This window comes from Carettochelys insculpta, chromosome 1, assembly GCF_033958435.1.
Source record: "Carettochelys insculpta isolate YL-2023 chromosome 1, ASM3395843v1, whole genome shotgun sequence".
Classification (NCBI taxonomy): Eukaryota; Metazoa; Chordata; order Testudines; family Carettochelyidae; genus Carettochelys; species Carettochelys insculpta.
In genome coordinates, this window is record NC_134137.1 from 175135032 (window position 1) to 175154551 (window position 19520).

At 42.0% G+C, this 19520-nt stretch overlaps 1 protein-coding gene across 1 annotated transcript in view; it reads right to left on the minus strand.

The window, feature by feature from the left end:
• Positions 1–9909: 9909 nt before the first annotated feature.
• PCP4 (Purkinje cell protein 4) overlaps positions 9910–19520 on the minus strand; it is a 70631-nt gene continuing 61020 nt past the window's right edge. Inside the window, exon 3 of the mRNA XM_074983420.1 lies at positions 9910–10249. Within this exon, the coding sequence (XP_074839521.1) occupies positions 10122–10249 (128 nt within the window). The 3' untranslated portion in view covers positions 9910–10121. The remainder of the gene's footprint in view (positions 10250–19520) is intronic.

The window sequence follows — 19520 nt, forward strand, 5'->3', positions numbered from 1 at the left end:
ATTTTTCAGACAGTGGTGAGTACCCACCATCTGAAAAGCAAGTCTCTTCAAGATGTGTCAGGATGGGCAACCAAAAATGGAGATACTCAGACTGAAAAAATTAGTCCAAACTTCATTACAAGGTAATATGTTATAAAAGGTTTATTTTTATGCATTCAGAAAGGTACGAGCTAATAACTGTCTCCAGCTTTCCTACTCTACCCCTGAATTAGCTAAACAAAGCAAGCAGTCCTGTAGCATCTTAAAAACTAACAATATTATTTGTTAGGTGATGAGCTTTCATGGGCAACACCCACTTCTTTAGGTGATGAGCTTTCAGTTTCAGCAGTTTTTCATGAGATCTATAGCCTGCCTAAGACATTACCTCTGTCCTTATGTCATGTTGCCCCAGTTATGACCAACAGTTATACTGAAATTAAGGTCCCATTGACTTAAGGCAGCAGGCTGCTATAGAGTTTATTTTGTATGAAATAATTAAATGAAATACATATTGGCTCCTTTCTACATTTCAGTCCAAAACAGCCTGATGTTACTGACCTTCTGTGCACACTGCAAGTTTTATCCATTTCACTGGGCGTTTTTGTTTTGTTTTGTTTTGTTTTTGTTTTAAGTCCCCATGTTTGTCTGAGTAAGGCAGTTGTTATGGGTATGAGTTCTAAGGTGGTGTTTTGGTTGTTAGTTCTATTTAAGTGTGTATTTTTAACTTGGTGTCAAAGGCAGCTAGAGCTTTGGAGAAGTATTGTTTTGTATCTATAAACACAAATACATCGACTTCAAATGTTACAAGAGAAGCTAGAGGCAGGGCCTCCACTGTTAAGAACAATCGAAACAATTAGCAAATCTATAGGACTCAAAGTTGACTTCTTCTCCCAAAAGAGCTTGGCTCTAAATATTCTGCTCACCTTGTGGTGGGAATCCTACATGTGAACAGAATGCAAAATACTGGCATCAGGGTTTACTATGCTGATTCAAGAGGAGAATTTGAGCTTAATATAAATCAAACTTTTTAAATGTTCTCAAACTCAACATGCAAACTGAACTCTCTGATCTGTGGGGAAGTTTGAATCCGGATCCCAGTATTCTTGACGGTAGTCACCAGAACTAAAATGCTGCCTGCTTACAACTACAGTTTTGGGAAAATTCAGATTGAAAAATGCCACATTTTGCATCCCCAGCCTGTCTCTAAAAAGGGCCATTTTAATAAGCTCATAACACAGAATTCCTTCTCTGTCTTCTGTCTTGCACTCAGGGGTAAGGTACTGATTTGCAATTGATTATCAGCTCAGCTAAATTGCCTGATGTGCTGTGGGCAACATTCAAGTCTATGCCTAATTCCTTGATGAGGTCTTACCGCTCCTTGCACCTGCATAGGACAGGGAAAATACTGGATACATAGACCATCCTTCTCCATCTTCTTACCATTGAAAGAACGGATGGTGAGATAATAACGTGTGTGTGTGTGAGAGAGAGAGAGAGAGAGAGAAAGAGAGAGAGTTTCCCCTTATCCTTCTGTGGCAGTTGCACATGTGCATGTGTCTGGATCTAAAAACTGACTTCAAAGAAAGTGAAGATAAACGGCAATTGTTTGTCTGAAAAATATGTTGCACTGAAAACATACAACCCTGGTTTCAATACAAATACATGTTGTTCACTTCAAGTGACATATGTTTTTTCCATGCATGTCTGTAACTTTTAGGGATGTGACTGTATTTCTTTCTGTCTTTGGAAGTGCCACCACAATTTAAGTTGTTGACTTGTTATTCTTCTATTATCAGAACTTTATTATCACCATACGGTGGCTGGGTCTACAAGGAGCTCTGCCCAGCGCCACTGCCGGCAGAGCTATATAAAATGAGCTTCTTGGGATTACAAATGACTACCTATTTGCATATTCCCACAGCTCATTAGCATAGCCATGCAAGAGTCCGGTGCCGGCAGAAGGGTGTGCCAGCACTGCAGAGCCCATATAGATGTGCCTCTGCTGTCTAAACGCCTTTCTGTCACCAGTCCCTTATGTCTCAAACTCGAGGGCTCTGCAGTGCTGGCACCCTCTTCTGTCGGCACTGAACTCTCGCGTGGCTATGATAAAGAGCTTCAAGAGTATGCAAATGAGCAGCAATTTGCAAACCTGAGAAGCTCACTTTGCATAGTTCTGCCGACAGTGGCTCTGGGCACAGCTCTGTGTAGACATAGCCTACATGTATTACTACGGCTACAGCTACACTAGCACACTATGTCGAAGTAGCCTATTTCAAAGTAAGAATATCAAAATAGGCTACTTCGACTTGTATCGTCTATACATCCTCCAGGGCTGGTGCCGTCGATGTTCAACATTGACCTAGCGATGGGCAACGTTGAAAGGAGCCACCCCGGAAGGAAGTGCAGAGCGTCCATGCACACAAGCGCTCCCCATCGAAATAAGGGGTCTGTAAAGCCTGCAGGTGGGGTCACAGGCCAGACTAGCCCTTCTGGGACAACAGCAACTCACGCCTTTAAATGACCACTCCCAGACACACTCGGCCTGCACAGCATGAGGTCCATGGAGCTGACAACCAGTTGTAGACCCTGTGCACACAGCATGGACCCCCAGCTGCAGCAGCAGCAGCAGCAGCCAGAAGCCCTGGGCTAAGGCCTGCTGCAAGCGGCGACCATAGAGCCTCGCAGGGGCTGGACAGAGCACGTCTCAACCCCTCAGCTGATGGCCGCCATGGAGGACCCCGCTATTTCTATGAAGTGGGACACAGATTGTCTACACACGCCCTACTTCGACATTGAACGTCGAAGTAGGGCGCTACTCCCATCTTCAGACAGGAATAGCGATTTCAACATCTCGCCGCGTAACATCTATTTCAACATCAAAACAGCTCACGGCGTGTGTAGATGCAACACGTGCTATTTCAACATTGTGCCAGCTACTTCGAAGTAGCCGGCTGGTGTAGACACACCCTACATGTATGAGGCAGTAAGGTACATTAAGTGAACTAGACTTTATCTCTACTGAAATGTTGGTGAGTAGAGAAAAGTAGCAATAGCATTTTGCCTTAACTCTAAAGGAAATGTACTTATTTTATACAGTTTTTGGAGAGCCATATCATTGTACCCTTAATCTTGTGAAATAGTAGCTTACTTTAGAAACAAACCTCTTGACTTCAATGAGGCTATTTATGTTATAAACTACTATTCACTGTAAATAATAGCCTCACTGTCTGGCCATTGTACAAAAGCATTAAGTCATGCCACACTAAAAGCTGGCAGTGGTCCTCAGTTTTATTTTATGGGTTATGTTTAGATAAGCATATTCAGACTTTTCCCAAGAAACAATTCATCATTGCAACTAGAGACCAACCTACTCTTCTGAATAAAATAAGTGATCCAAACCTTTCCTTAAGTTCAAAAAAGTTCACTGGTGTTTCTGCACCTGCTGAAATAATTGAGTATTGGAAAAAAACACACAAAAGTGTGATTTAATTGAAACCTCTGCCCACTTTACAGGGTAAAGAGCTGCAGATAAAGGGATTTTTCCTGGATTCCTGAAATGTTACAGCATTAAAAAGCTGTAGGTGAGTTAGAAAAATAGCAGAGGTACTTAACAGCCAATATGTTCTTTTAAATATTAAGACCCCCATGTAGAAAATGGGAAAATATTGATTAGACAGCGAGACCATGCAGAGGATCTGGGACTTAATACAGATGGCAGTGAATATGAGCCAGCAAAGCAACACTGTCACAAGAATGCCAGAAACCATATAGAACTGTGATAAGTCTGTTACAGCTGGATGGCCACATTTTGGTTCAGACACCTAGAGAAATTGGCAGAATTCACAGGATAGCAACAAAAATGTATAAGTTTTGGAAGATGAGACCTGTGAGGAAGGTTGAGAGAACTGGGCGTATCTGGTCTACAGCAAGTGGCATAGAGAAGATTTAGGTAAAATACAAAGAAATCTCTGTCGTTTGAAGAAAAGTTCAGAAATAGAACAAGTGGCTCAGGAAGGTATTAAACTCTTCAAGACTAGAGCTTCTGAAGGCAAGGAGCCCATCTTCCCAGGGACAGTTTAAGGCTAATGAAAACAGCAGTGCCACATTATAGGAGTTGTACGAAATAACCCACTCAGATCTGGACTGTATAAACTAGATATGTCACAGTTAACCTCAGTTTTCTTTTTTAGACAAGTTCCTAAGCACAGAACTACAGACTACTAGAACTAGAAAGGACATCAAGCGGTCATAGAATTCAGTCCCCTGTACTCAGGGCAGGACAAATCACCATCTATCTAGATCATCCCTGGCAGACGTTTGTCTAACCCATTCTTAAATGTTTCCAGTGATGGAAACTACATAACCTCCCTAGGCAATTTATACCAGGGCTTAATCACACTACAGGAAGTTTTTCCAAATGTCCAACCTGAACTTCCCTTGCTGCAATTTAAGCCCATTCCGTCTTGTCCTATCATCAGAGGCTAAGGAGAGCAATTTTCTGCCTCCTCCTTGTAGCAATCTTTTAAGTACTTGAAAGTGGCTATATCCCTCCTTTGTCCTTTCTTTTCCAAATGAAAGAAATGCAACTCTTTCAAAACCAACCCTCAAAAGTCATATTTTCTAGATCTTTAATCATTTTTGTTTCTCTTCTCTGGACCTTCTCCAGTTTCTCCACATCATTTCTAAAATGTGGTGCCCAGAATTGGACACAATACTCCAGCCTGAGACTTAATCAGCACAGAGTACGGTGAAAGAGTCACCTCTCATGTCTTGCTTATGACACTCCTCTTAGTGCATCTCAGAATTGTTTGCTTTTTCTTTTTTTTTTTCAACAGAGTCATACTGTTGACGCATATTTAGCTTGTGGTCCACTAGTACCTTTCTGCAGTGCTCCTTCCTAGACAGTTACTTCTCATTCTGTATGTGTGAAACTGATTGTTCTTATTGAATTTTATCTGATTTACTTCAGATGATTTCTCCAGTTTGTACAGATCATGTTGAATTATAATCCTATCCTCCAAAGCACTTGCAAACCCTCGCAGCTGGGTATCATCAGCAAACTCATAAGCGTACTCTCTATGCCATTATCTAAGGTGTTGCTGAAGACATTAAACAGAACTAGTCCCTAAACTGATCCCTGAGGAGCCCCACTTGTTATGCCTTTGCAGGGTGACTAGTGGCAATAACAGTTATCCATCTTACTGTAGCCCCACCTATGATGTATTTCTCTAGTTTATTGAGCAGAAGGTCACGCAAGACTGTATCAAACGTCTTCCTAAAGTCTAGGGAGACTATGCCTACCACTTCCCCCTTACCCACAAGGCTTGTTATCCTATCAAGGAAAGCCGTCAGGCTGCTTTGATGTGATTTATTCTTTATAAACTCATGCTGACTGTTATTTACCATCACTTATTACCTTCCAAATATTTGCAGATGGATTCCATAATTATTTGCTCCGATTATTATTCCTAGCACAAACCTATTCATTGTGAAGGTATAAATTAATGCAAACCAATAGGCTAAAAAACTAAATTGATTTACCTTGGGTATGTCTCTTTTTGAACCTTTCTTTGGTGTCATTAACACACATTAATTAGTAAACATCATTATAATTTCTAGTTTCCACAGAACACACACACCTGTTCTTCATCAGATTTGTAATAAACGGGTTCTGGGTACAATATCTGTAGACTGTCTACACTAGAATTTGCAATCAGGTTAGTTAATATGTGTAAAAATACGACTGAACTGTCAAGTATACACCTATTCTTAAGTGTCACAAGTAATTAATGACCCTTCCTCCAGTTGCCCAGCAATCAACTCTGGAGTCTGTGACAGCCATGACTAAAGGTTTTGCAACATTTGTGAGGTTCAGTGTCACTCACTGTTGCAATAACAGATTGTGAAGCTGATTAAAAACTGTTCCATAGCCACTACCTGTAAATTCTGGCCATAAGTTGCAACTTTATTTAAAAGACTAAAAACAAGGGACTCCTGCATTTCAATCCCAGCTTTGACACAGACTCGTACTGTGGTCTTAACCAAGTCACTTAATGTCTGTGTTTTAGTTGCCTAGCTGTAAAATAGGGATAACAATTCTTACTTATTATTACCTCACAGGAACATTGTGCTCATTAATGAGGTAGGACCTGATTCTAAGCCCACTAGAGCCAATAGGAGGCTTTTCACTCAGCAAGTTTTGTACCAGAACCCCAAAGTCTAAGGTATATAAGTGTTAAAAATCACCAAGCTATGCCCAATTCCTCTGGCAGTGGCAGTCCTAGTGCCCTTGGTTGTTAGAACAAAGTGGCCTGAGGAGAAAAATGCTATCAAATATTGGTGACTGCACATGGATCCGAGCGTATGGGCAACACGTCTGCAATGAGAGACTGGGTCCTCTGAAGAGTCTCTCTTAATATGCACAAAACACACTCAACTTTTCGTCTAAAATTAGTCTGCTACACTTGGTTGTCTCCCAGCGAATCTTCTAATTAATTTCCCCAAATCTGCAAACCAGGCCTAAGTACACTGGTGTGATCACAGGAGATGGCAGATGGGTATTTTTGGAGACTGAAGAAGAAAAACTTGTTTTGCAGATGCACACAAAAATGGTGAGCTCGGTTCCTAGCAAATTAGTGTTCTTGTTCAAATGATTCTGTGAACTTTCACCCACAGCCCTTATTTACTACATTTATTTTCTCTCTGCTGTCTGCCATCCTCTTTCCCCCATTCATATTTCTGTAAATATCTTTTCTGGTATATTTACAGTGCTATACTCAGCCAAGAGATTTTGGATCAATTTCAAAAGAGCTGCAAACTGATGTATTTCTGGCTGAACTAGATTACACAGTAGCTGCTGAAATACACCTCACTAAACAGAGCTGATAAAAAGTATGCACTGGGAGCAATCTGCAAGATATACACTTGAAACGATCTTTCCACTTACTCAGGCTTTTAACATTGCACTTTTAAGTTCACTAGGCTTGATTCCACAGCTGACTTCAGATGGGTCACTTTCTATTCAAGAGGATGAATGTCAAAGGTGCAATTTGCACAGTCTGGCAAAGCTTGTGTTGATCTACATTATATAAGATGTACAAATACAAAGGCGGACAGGCATGTTTCTTTCTGCTGCATCCAGAACAACGGGTCATCGTTAGCTCTTAGTGCGTCGAGTGGAAGAGCACAAACAAGGTATTGGTATATCATACTTGTATGCCAGCACTGGAGCCTGGAGAGGTTATTCAGGAACACTACCACAACCACATATGAGCTGCAGGCTACTTTGTGGGATGATAAGTAGATAACTGGATTGGGAAAACCATTGGTCACAATGCAAGTGCAGCATTCAGGGATGACAGCTCACCACAGTCCCTCTCGTAAGGCAGAAGAAAATGTACCACTTGCCTAAGAATGGACAGCATGTGCAAGCAATCCAGGAAGACAGCTGATAAGAAGAAGAGCCCTTTGCAAATCTAGGGGGCTAGGCAGCTCCCTCATAACAATGAAGAGACAGGTGTAGGTGTGATAAACAAAAGGAAGTCCTTTTATTGAGGCTGCTGAGCCCACACAGACACTGCAGTTCCCTGGCAGTCTAGCTCACAGACACAGAAAGATAGGTAATATTACCACACTGGCTTGACCTAAATTCTGACCTGACGTAAAGAACCATGCAATGAGTAGCTGACCATTTTACAAGCCTCCTCCCACTTAAGCATAGGCTGACAAAACATTTATAATATTTTTCCTGTGTCCCAACTTAACTTAAACAGGCATATATACAGCTAGAATTATAAAATGTTTCTTGGCTTTTTAAATGACAAGAATTTGATCTCTGGTTCTATGGATTCACTGATGAAGTGGAGGGTTAACCATTTTGTGGGGTCTTCTCACAGTAATAATTAATGTTGCAGGCTTTGGAGCTATTTATGGAAATATGGCATCTTCAGCATTTTCCACCTTTTGGTTGCCTGTTTTTTTTTCCAACTGAATTTATAGTTACACTCCCACACATGGCAAGGATTTGCATTCCCTGAACCCACCGTCTACTAATTATATTATCTTTGACCAACTTGTGATAGGTACTTTTGGGGGCCAATGTCCTTTTGTTCTCTCAAATCATCTGTTATGGACCAATCTTTCAGACGTAAATGAAAAGTATCATTTTAGCCCATGGTACAGGGCAGGTTATTGGCTGAATATTGCTTATATTCTTCAGAAAACTATGTCTCTATCTGCAAACCACTCCTGAAACCCATCAACAGCCATACGTGCCTGCTGATGGTACAGGTTTGTGATAAGGAAGACGTTGTTTAAAACAGTTCTGCTTTGAACATGAGCAAAACAAAGATGAATATCAAGAGTTAGGTGTGAGAATGTCACCTGCATGGATGGGAGCCTGCCATGAAGCTGTGATATAAAAAATACTCTGCTGTAAAAGGATTGTCTGCAGCCAAGTCTGTAACAATTAATCCAAACATCATTCTCTCATGCCTTCTTGAGTGTTCCACTGTGTCAACAGACTTTATAGTGAGGCACAGTCTGATCCTGAGATTGAAAAATAATTTTGTTACTGAAAAGCCAGTGATCCATCTTCCAGTAGCCCGGGTTTCTGTGTTTTAACAATGGATTTCATGCTGCCCCAACCATATGATTTAACCAGCTTTGTTAAATTACTCCAATGGATGTCAAATAAAGAATAAAAGCCTATTGTTTTGACCGGAGCGTCTATCCAACTAAATAACTATTACAAAGTTCATAGTATTTTAGATAACATAGTGCACAAGGTAAACACAATCTTTTATTATTTATTTAATTTTATAAAGACTTATTGACCTAAACTAAATGGCATTACCGTGATCCAAAACCCATTGCAGCTGAAAAATTATAATTCTGAGACTCTTATAAGATGCTGTGCTGTATCTTTCGAAAGATAAATGGAAAGTCTGTGTTCTCACTCTGTTCCAAAGCCTGAGATTACTAGGCTCATATTGGCAAGTTATTTGTGAACGCTTTTTTAAAGAAGGTGAGCGAATCAAAGCAAAGCTAAAGACAAAATATGGTCTTGCATTAAGGCACCAAGCTAAGACTCAGAAAATCTGAATTTATTCCTGGTTCTGCCAGAGGCTCACTGGGTGAAGATAGACAGGTCACTCTGGCTGCAAAATAGTGCTTCCCTACCTAACAGGAGTGTTGTGAAGCTAGATGTATTAATGAGAAGCCAAGACGTTTCATTGATCGAGGCTGGGGAGAGAAGGTGTCACATAGAGTACTTAGAGAAAGAGAAAACTGTAGCTGGAGGCAAAGCATATGTTGTGGTTCACTTAGCAAACCATGGGACAAGGTCGAGGTACAGGAAAAATCCATGCATTGTTGGGATAGGTAATGAACAGTTATAATCTGGAAAGAAAATCTTCCTCTACAAACAAATCTCTGACTGTGTATGGTATTGTGGGGGCGGGAGCTGCGGGGAAGAAGGACTGTTTCTAGAACTGTAGACATCTGGCATAAACAGTGTAATTCTGACCAGTAGGACCCAAATGGAAATATATTGTGTTCTCTCTTTTTGATCTTGGGACCAACAAAGGGTGGTGATGTCTTCCCCTAACCTATTTTACTGTCTGAAGTATGAGAAAAAAATAAATGGCTCCCCTACCTTCCCGATACCACCTCCTGTCTATGATTTTTCATTTTCACCTCACTACATGAAAAATCATTTTATTTACACTTTTGGCTGGCAGCTGGAATTCTCTAGATGGGGTAATCAGGATTCTGACTTGTACTGTCTTCCCTCAGCAAAAATCTCATAACATACGGTGCTACATTATGTCTCCAAGATTTAAGTGAAGAGGAAATAGGCATCTGGGCTGGATGCATTTGTAACACTGGGCTTGCTGGATTAATAAAGAAAAGACAGATGAGAGAAGACACTTTAATTACTTCATCCTAACTTTTTATTACAACATCGGACAAAATGGTGAGAAATGGGGCTGGAAAGAATCACAAGGATGAAACCACACACAAGCTCATAATTATACACCTGCCAATAGAGTTTTAAATATTCTGTACATGCATCTTAGTTTTAGTTATGCTTTTCCAGACAGATCACCTCAGAGCTACCACATTAAACTATGAGGTAGCGACTAAGACTGGGATCCTGCCTTTTTCTTCTGGAATTTTCTGAACTGCGACTGTATCGCCACTGCAGCCCGCTCTGTCTCTGGGGCATCCATGTCTATGTCAAAGTCCTCTTGAACTTTCTTCTGTCCATCTGTCCAAAGAAAATACAAAAAAAATATTAATATTAATTTGGGACTATGATAACCAACTGCAACATGAAACGGCGCTATTGCCCTCCCTTCCTTCCCCTCCCCCCATTTCTCTCCCATCGTCTGTCTATGAAACCACAAAGGCTACGCAAAAGCCAAAAGGTAAATGTGGCAAAGTGATGGACCCCAGCCACTGATCTAGGATTCTGGTCACAGCAGCTCCCATTTGCTGCTCAGGAGTGAACTTGACTATGATAGCCAAGCCTAACCAAGAGACTGGGGAGAAAGTGATAAGGCTAGTTAGCCCAGAAAGTAGAAAGGGCACAAGAAGAAATTGCCACTAGGGAGGGAGTTCTCAGAGTCAGTCTTAAGAAAAGTCCCACCCTCCCCCCTTAGTCAGGGGGCTGAGAATGGTGTGCTGTTGTACAATACTAGAAAAGTGATGCAGGGGGAAGGGAACACTTCTCATGACCCATATATGGTGCTTACAAGTCTCCAGGCAGCCTGTATGTGCAGAGGAAGGCAGGGGTGGAGTTTCTGCCCAGTTACTGCAACCATTTACACATCATTTGGCTGTCCAGCTCCTCTTTCACAAAGGTAGAATTTAGGGCACTGAAGAAGGACACCAGAAGGGACCTAAGCACACACACAGCATCTGTTTCACTGCTATGACAGTACAGTGTGAGGTTATAGCCTGGCTGACTTAGATAAACTGGAAGGTCTAAAACAAACTCCCCTTGACTGAGGATTCCAGAGAGCAATGCACAAACAGAAGTCACATGCCTATAGCCCCTGGCCCCCTCCTAAGGCAAATCAAAGGTGATGTTTTAAAATCTGTTATTAAAACAGAGGGGAACCCATCCAAACCCCCTTTTCCCCTCCCACTAGAGCAGTTATTGCAGCCCTAAGATTGCTTCCAATTTCTCCATCTAACCCCACCTATGTTTGCTCCCCTGCTGTTTTTGTGTATGTTGCTGTCCTATCTTGCCCTCCCAACTCCAGCAGTTCTGCCTTCCTCTTCAGTTTTGATCCCTGGCCCACCTCCCAGCCCTTCCTTGGATTGATTTCAACTCCCATGTTGGTGACCCTGCTGGTTCTTGTGGCATTCACTTTCACATTTATTCATTTCAACATTCATTTTGCAGTCATAGGAAAACTCACACTATTTGCAACTTTCTCTGGACCAATAAGTTGAGCACATAGACAACTGAGTCATGCCTCATCACTCTCCCTTCACTGTAGTCTGGTTTGTAACAATTGTTTATATTTAGAGTGGTGCTCTGGTAATAGTAGAGCTCTAACTACACATAAGATCTACTCATTTCATATCTGAACCAAAAAGGATAAAAGAAAAAGATTTTGTAATGTTTTCAAGGTTATTTTACTCTTTAAAAGTATTTTTAATAAAACTGAAATAAAATCTGAAATGAAAAGTCATTTTGAGCTGAAGTCAAAATGTATCATTTTGAAAATGTCAAAAGAAACCCTTTTTACTTTTTTGGGTGATATGTTTAGAGGGGTTTGGAAGTTCTGGCTGAAAAAATGTGGTTAATTCAACATACACATGCGAAGAATTTCAACTTGCATTTTTGGGGAGGGGTTGACAAAAAAGTTATATACAAAAATGTTCACCCTGCTCTACTTATAAAATATTATACCCAAATGTAACATCCTTTCCTCCAAGGAAGGACACCAGGGCTACGTCTACACGTGCAGCCAACATCGAAATAGTCTATTTCGATGAATAACGTCTACACGTCCTCCAGGGCCGGCAACGTCGATGTTCAACTTCGACGTTGCTCAGCCCAACATCGAAATAGGCGCAGCGAGGGAACGTCTACACGTCAAAGTAGCACACATCGAAATAGGGATGCCAGGCACAGCTGCAGACAGGGTCACAGGGCGGACTCAACAGCCAGCCGCTCCCTTAAAGGGCCCCTCCCAGACACAGTTGCACTAAACAACACAAGATACACAGAGCTGACAACTGGTTGCAGACCCTGTGCCTGCAGCATAGATCCCCAGCTGCCGCAGAAGCAGCCAGAAGCCCTGGGCTAAGGGCTGCTGCCCACGGTGACCATAGATCCCCACAGGGGCTGGAGAGAGAGCATCTCTCAACCCCCCAGCTGATGGCTGCCATGGAGGACCCGGCAATTTCGACGTTGCGGGACGCGGATCGTCTACACGGTCCCTACTTCGACGTTGAACGTCGAAGTAGGGCGCTATTCCTATCTCCTCATGAGGTTAGCGACTTCGACGTCTCACCGCCTAACGTCGAAGTTAACTTCAAAATAGCGCCCGACGCGTGTAGACGCGACGGGCGCTATTTCGAAGTTGGTGCCGCTACTTCGAAGTAGCGTGCACGTGTAGACGCAGCTCAGGTCTTGTATCCATATAAGAGCACACTCATCACATTCGTGTTGAAGAGCCACAGTGTCATCTTCACAGATGTTATTTGTGACCTCCATATGTGATGGAGAGTCTTAAATGCAGCTGTTGCTTTCCCTATCCTGGCACTGATACCCTTGCCTGTTCCTCTGTCTCTGTCCATAATACTCCTTAAGTAGGTGAACTGCTCCACATCTTCCAGGTCGTCCCCTCCAAGTGTGATGGTGGTGGTGGTAGACTGGTTGATCCACATTGCCTTGACCTTTCCTTTGTTAATGCTCAGTCCAGTCACTGAGGCAGTCTTGTCTAGTGTTGTGACCTTTTCTTCCATGCTTACATGTCAATGTGAAAGGAGAGCGACATCGTCAGAAAAATCAATATCCTCTAGCTGCTTGAAAAGGGTCCGCTGAATGCCCCATTGATGGCCACTTGTTGTCCTGCTCATAATCCAGTCCATTGTGATCAAGAATAGTAGAGGTGAGAATAGGCACCTTTGTTGCACTTCTGACAGCATGCTGAAAGATTCTGTCAAGACACCATTGTCAACAACTTGGCAAGTCAAAGGTTCGTACATTGAATGGAACAGGTTAATAATTTTAAATGGGGTGCCACAGTGTTGCAGCAGTTTCCACAAAGTGTCTCTATCAACACTATTGAAGGCTCTTTTTGAAGCCTATAAAGGCCATGTACCGGGGGGGCAGTTCCATTCAACTGACTGTTCTATGATCATTCTGAAAGTTGCTATTTGGTCAGCACAAGATCTCTTGCTTCGGCAGCCAGCCTGTTCTTCCCTGAGCTGTCTATCAATTTCTGTCACAAACAATGGATCACAGCGGAAACTCTGAGAAAAGCAAAGGAACGAAAGGACAGAAAAGCAGTAGTCAACAACAGCAAAACAAGAGCAGCCAAGGAGGAAGCTCAGAGATTGCATTCAGAAGCCAACAGGGAAGTTAAAAAGACTGTAAAACGGGACAAGAAGAACCTTGTGGAAAACTTTGCACAACAAGCAGAACAAGCTGCAGGACAGAGAAACTTGAAAGAGCTGTATGACATCACACGGAAGCTGGCTGGGTCACGGAATACAGTGGATCAGCCAGGACAGGATAATGAGGGGCATGCACTAACAAACCCAAGTGAGCAGCTCAGTAGACAGAGGGAACACTTTGAAGAGCCACTGAACTGCCCTGCCCACCTGGAACCTCCCAGGTTACCACCTGAAAATACACCTCTGCAAATTAACAGCAGCAGACCTACAAAAGAAGAAATCACAAAAGCATTGCCCATCTGAAAGGTGGAAAAGCGCCTGGTCCAGACAACATCCCCGCAGAAGCAATCAAGCAGGTAGTGAGACATTAGTCAACACGATGTGTAATCTATTTGGGAAATTTTGGGACACTGAGGAGATCCCACAAGACTGGAAACGGCTACCTTATCGAGCTTCCAAAGAAAGGCAACCTGAAGGAATGCAAGAACTGGAGGGGAGTCATATTACTGTCTATTCCAGGGGAAAAAAGTTAGATATCTGCCAGCTGCCATACCATATACTCTGTATTGGCCAGTTTAGACAGCACCTCCATCAGTAAGGTGTGCTATATCTTTGTCTTAGCATTAAGCTCTTGTTGTGTATGTTATATTGTTGTGTTGACCTGGGGTGGTTAGCCAGCTCAGTCCTCCTGCCTGTATGTGCTGGAGTAGGGTAATGGCATTTGCATAATTCAGTAAACCTCTTAATTCTAAGAGTATTATGGAACTATCTATTCCATTTTCAGAAGATGGACAATCAAGCTTTGTCAGATGCTTCCTATAAAGAAGCAAGCAATCCTTTTACATACTGAAGTGTCCCAGATAACCCTTGAAAAATATCTGGTTTTGGGAAGAAGGGGCTTTTGAAATCAGGTGGTCCTTTCGAAAGGCCCCCAGCTACATGGGCGGCATGCATTTCAAAAACGGCAATTTCGAAGCACACGCGGCCGCCATTATGCTAACAAGGCACTGCATATTCACGGTCGCATCTCACTAGCATATTCCGAAGTGCCATATTACCATAGCTGCTCCAAAAGGAGGGGCTGGTGTGGCCACAGCCTGAGTAAGAAACTGTACTGGAGCCTGGACTGAAAAATATAGGTAGCAATGACACTTCAGATCTTATGTACCACCTGCACTCTTCGTCCCCGTAAAGATCAACAGAAGTTACAGAACTGTGTGTAGAATATACCCAAACAAATATGTTGTTTCTCATGGATTGAATTGCAGTACATAGCAACTGGTGCAGCTAGGGTGATGAGAGTCACCACCCCCCAGAAAGCTAGCTCCGGTGGGCACTTTGCCTCGGGTCCTCAGGCAGCCTCCTGCTCAGAGAACTATACAGGAGCCACCAACTTTTATGCTTCTCTGAACCTAACCTGATAACCCAGCCAGGGTAGGGCTTGATTAAAGCAGAGCAAAAATAAAGTGGGGAGCTCCTCATTGCTGGACCCATGGATGTTACATCCATGTGAAAAAGTGATAGCGTGTCATCTCATGTGATAGGACAAGAGAATGCCTGACCAAACCCCACCGTAGTTCCTATAAAGGCTTGGATTCTGCCAGAGAGTGCAGACATGTGCATACTGTGTGGACCAATAGGCAAATCTTGGTCCTCTCAAAACTGCTCTCCAGTACACAGGACCAGGAGAACTGGGAGAACTGACAAGATCATTCTGATTTCCCTGGAGTCAGACTAGAGGAGGGAAGCCAGAGAGTTTCCATCTGTCTCTGGACTAGAGGGAAAGTGGGAATGCTGGCAGACAGCTTCTTTCCTTCTTTGCCCCCCTGGATGGGGGAGGAAGCCAACAGATGGATAGATCTTGCAGCTGAAGAAAGGCAGCAGAGTGGGTCTCAGCTCCAACAGTTCTTCTCCCATCAGATGCTGGTGTTGATCCACTGGCGGGATGGGCTACAGCCCTATAAACTCCCGAGCTAGGGACAGCACCACCAGCTCCTTTAGTGCAAGGCTGTACACGCGCCTAACTGAAATGGTCTCTTTTTACCAAACAGTGAACAGGCAAGAAGGACATTTCAAGGAGCTGAGCTCTTCCACACCCAGGAAGAACAATTACTGGTGTTAACAGAGGAGTCAAACTCTGCTCTAACATGGTCCGCCTTTCCGTACCTCAAAGACAATTCTTTCTGTCTGAGAGCGTGAGGTTGGGCTTTGTTTTTATTTCTTTTGCACTGATTGTTTATTTTGAAGGAAGCAGGCACCTTCGTGTTATAACGTTCACCCCATTATCACCACCTTAATGTCAAAAGCAAGCCCTAGAATGTGTATCTCTAGTATGACTGCATGCTCAGCATGAAGAGAAATAATATTGTGACTTGTGATCATGGTAAATATACAGCTACTTATCTGATCAGCAGCAGCAACTCCTTACTATCCCTACATAAAAGAGGGAAAATAAATTAATATATTTCTATTAAAACTGCATATTATCATTTGGTATAAATATTAGTCAGCCAGAATCCTTTTTTTTTCCCCTCAAGTTGACCTTTACTTTGGTAATGTAGAGTTTTTATGTCAAATGTGAAAAATTAGTTTTGATGCAAGGAAAAGATGGTTGCTCTTTCCATGAGTTTCATTTTTTTTTCATCATGAGGCCTTTGAAGTGTCTGATTAATATTTTTCCAACTGTAATATTGTTTGAGAGCAGCAATATTGTTTCTGACACACAATAAATGCAGTAGCTGATAATTATGTGTAATCAGACAAAATATAATGGGACAGAACAAACCAGTCATAAAGAGACATTTACAAATTTCTATTTTAACCTAATATCTAACCTGCTAAAAATGATTTTCTTCAACAATTAACATGGTGACAAACAGGCTACGTCTACATTACAGTAATTGGTCAACAGAAGTTACTGTCGGAAGATTCTTCCCACAAAACTTCTGTTGACAGATCGTGGCCACATATGACAGCAGATCGTTCTGTCAACAGAGAGAAGCTGGACTGCCTGGCCACTCTCTCAACAGAATGGCCAGCTGGAAGCAGAGCAGACAGTGCTGCCTGCTGACCCGGAAGCCCTGTCTGTTGACAGAGGGCCTCCCAGAGTGTCCACATGGCTTTTTTGTCAACAGATTATGTTGAGAAAGGCGTTCTGCCTCATGAGGGAGAGGCAAAAGGATGTTAACAAAAGTGGTGAGGTTTTGTCAACAAAACTCTCTAGTGTAGACATAGCTACAGTGTTTGTACTGAAACATTAATATTTTCTTATAGCAATGCACCAATTATAGACATTAATGGCTTAAAAATATGAAACTGTGCTAACGGGGATCTTGCAGTGATTGTGGTTGTAAAGTTAGATGCTGAATTAAAATAACGGTGAAGGAATTCTACTTCATGAAATTACGACTGCATAAAGCACGTACATTGTCATGGCCATCTCAAGCATCTAATCGCATCAGGTCTTATTAGCAAAGATTGTGCCTGAGTAGTCCTCAAGTGGCAAGAACATAGGAAAAATTCAGGGAGCCATAGGAACTGGTGTCGATGATCACCTGACCACACTACTCCCTCCTTCTAACTCTCTATGGAACCAAATCCTGACCATCAGCTATTATACTTTTGAAGGTTTTCTGTACTTACGATATGAAATACCAAGGTCCTCTTGACCGCTTTTAGTCATGCCAAGGTTCTTTAAGACTCTTTGAAAAAATATGAGCATTAGCCCAATGTACTGGACAAGGTTGAGCTAGGAATTTTCATGCTGCTTTATTAAATTCCCTGTATTGTTTCAAAAGGAGAAGGTATTCGCATTTTCTGTCTAAGCTGTTGTATGGTATTGCTGTGTATATCTAAAAAGCTAACCTGTTCTACCATGGAACCGGCTGCATTGCAGTAACATGTGGAGTGAACCTCCCTCTTACCCTACTCTGATGTATTGTAAACTGCATTAAAATTACAAGCTATTATGTAAATGCAAGAGTTTCCATGATCCTTTATGCATGCTAAGAGGATCTGTAAAAAGTATTCAGTCTTGACCTAGCAGTAGTCTGTCTGCAGAAAACCAGTCAAGCCTGTTTCATTAGCTATGAGCGAGGCTGGTTATAGATTAAGTTGAACAAGAGCGCTGCTCTGTACCTATATCTGACTATCTTCCAATCTAACTCCCCATGTTCCCGTTGTCCTAGTGTTCCATCAAGAAATCCCTCCAAGGAACATGGGTCCTATGGCCTCAGTTTCATTGATCATGGTACCTCTTCCCTAATTTTATAAACATTTTATATAAATACAAAAAACAAATTATTGACACCCAGCCCACCACTGGTGTCCATAGTGGAAACTACATCATTCAGACTGGGCAAAGCTAGAAACTTTCCACGCAATATGCCAATGGTTTACAGTGGGCACAAAGTGGAATGACTCCATTTATAATTCAGATGTTTGAGGTCACTCTAGTCTCCATATTGGAGTGACCATAAAAATCCACCAGAGCCAGCATGTCTCTGACTGCTTTGGTCTTGTTAGGATCTGCTTTCCATCACTCTGCTGTGATGAAACATCCGCTGTACCGTATTCACCTTTGCTATTTCAGTCACTTTTTTTTTTCCTGGGTTGAAGATTATGCTCTTTTCCCCATATCACTGTAGAAAAGTTTACAGCCTTCTGTTAGTGTCTAATTTAGCTCCGTATCATTGCTACTTTTCCTTACAGTGAGGATAACATCTGCAAGTTGAACAACTTGAACTTTATGAACGCTTCCGCTCTGCTCTGCCCACGTCCTATGTGGCTTCCAGCCTAACTCCCTGTGTTCCTTCCTGACATCCTGTCAACAACAGTCCCACCAGGGAACAAGGGAGAGAGAATGAAATGGATTGATTTGTTCCTCTGTCTTAGGGAGCAGCCTGCTTTGTTTCTTCCAGTTTGTGGTTCTCGTGTGCTATTGTTGTGAATTCCAAACAAAAAGTAGTGTTATGCTGAAAAAACACAGCAAGAATAGCGGGTGCCAGTTAATTTCACTGTGTGTCTTTCATGAAACAGAATGCATTCTTCAACTGCTTAATACTACTTATACTAGTAGTCTAATACTATATTGGTAGCGATAAGAGTACTAGTTAGGAACTGCGACACCAATGCATTAGGTGCAGTGCAAACACATAAGCGTCTGTCCCAAAGAGCTTACAGTCTTTATGACATGTACTAACACTTTCAGAATGTAAGGTTTAAAAGTAAGATTTTAGTCTTTACTCAAAAGTAGAATACTGAGTGCTTTGAAAGATTGTGCCACTCTAGACATCTAACAAAGTTAATTAAAATTACTTCATGGAAATTATTAATAGCATTGACCAATGGTGCTGACAACTTTGATGAACAGCTGCACAAAAGAAGTATTCAGCCTCAACTCTGATACAGCCTCCTTTGTGTTCCAACTTCCACATTTCTCCAAGAATGACTCCTCCATATGGCATTCACAAGATAAAACAGTGAATAAAAATGGAGAAATGAGAATATGAAGTACCATACAAAAACATCAGAAAAGGGTGAGACACGCTGTAAAAGTAAGATGAGACAGGTTACAGCAGAAAACTGGTCAATCAGGAAAATGAAAGGTCTCAGAAAAACTCCAGCAGGGAGTCAAAAAAGGCTTCTTTAAATACACGAATTTCAGGAAAGAAAAGAGCAAAATGTTATGTGGGTCCATTTTCATAGTGTCAGATGAAGGCAGTTTTGGGAGACCATTGTACACTAGAATAATTCTGTTAGTAACTAATGAGATTTTAATTTTAATGAGAGTTTAATTTTTCCTCATAACTAAGTAAAGGCTGTCTGTTGATTATATTTTATTGGGCAGATTAAGAACAAAAGTGAATAGGCAATATAAGAGAAAATATAAGGGAAAAGGG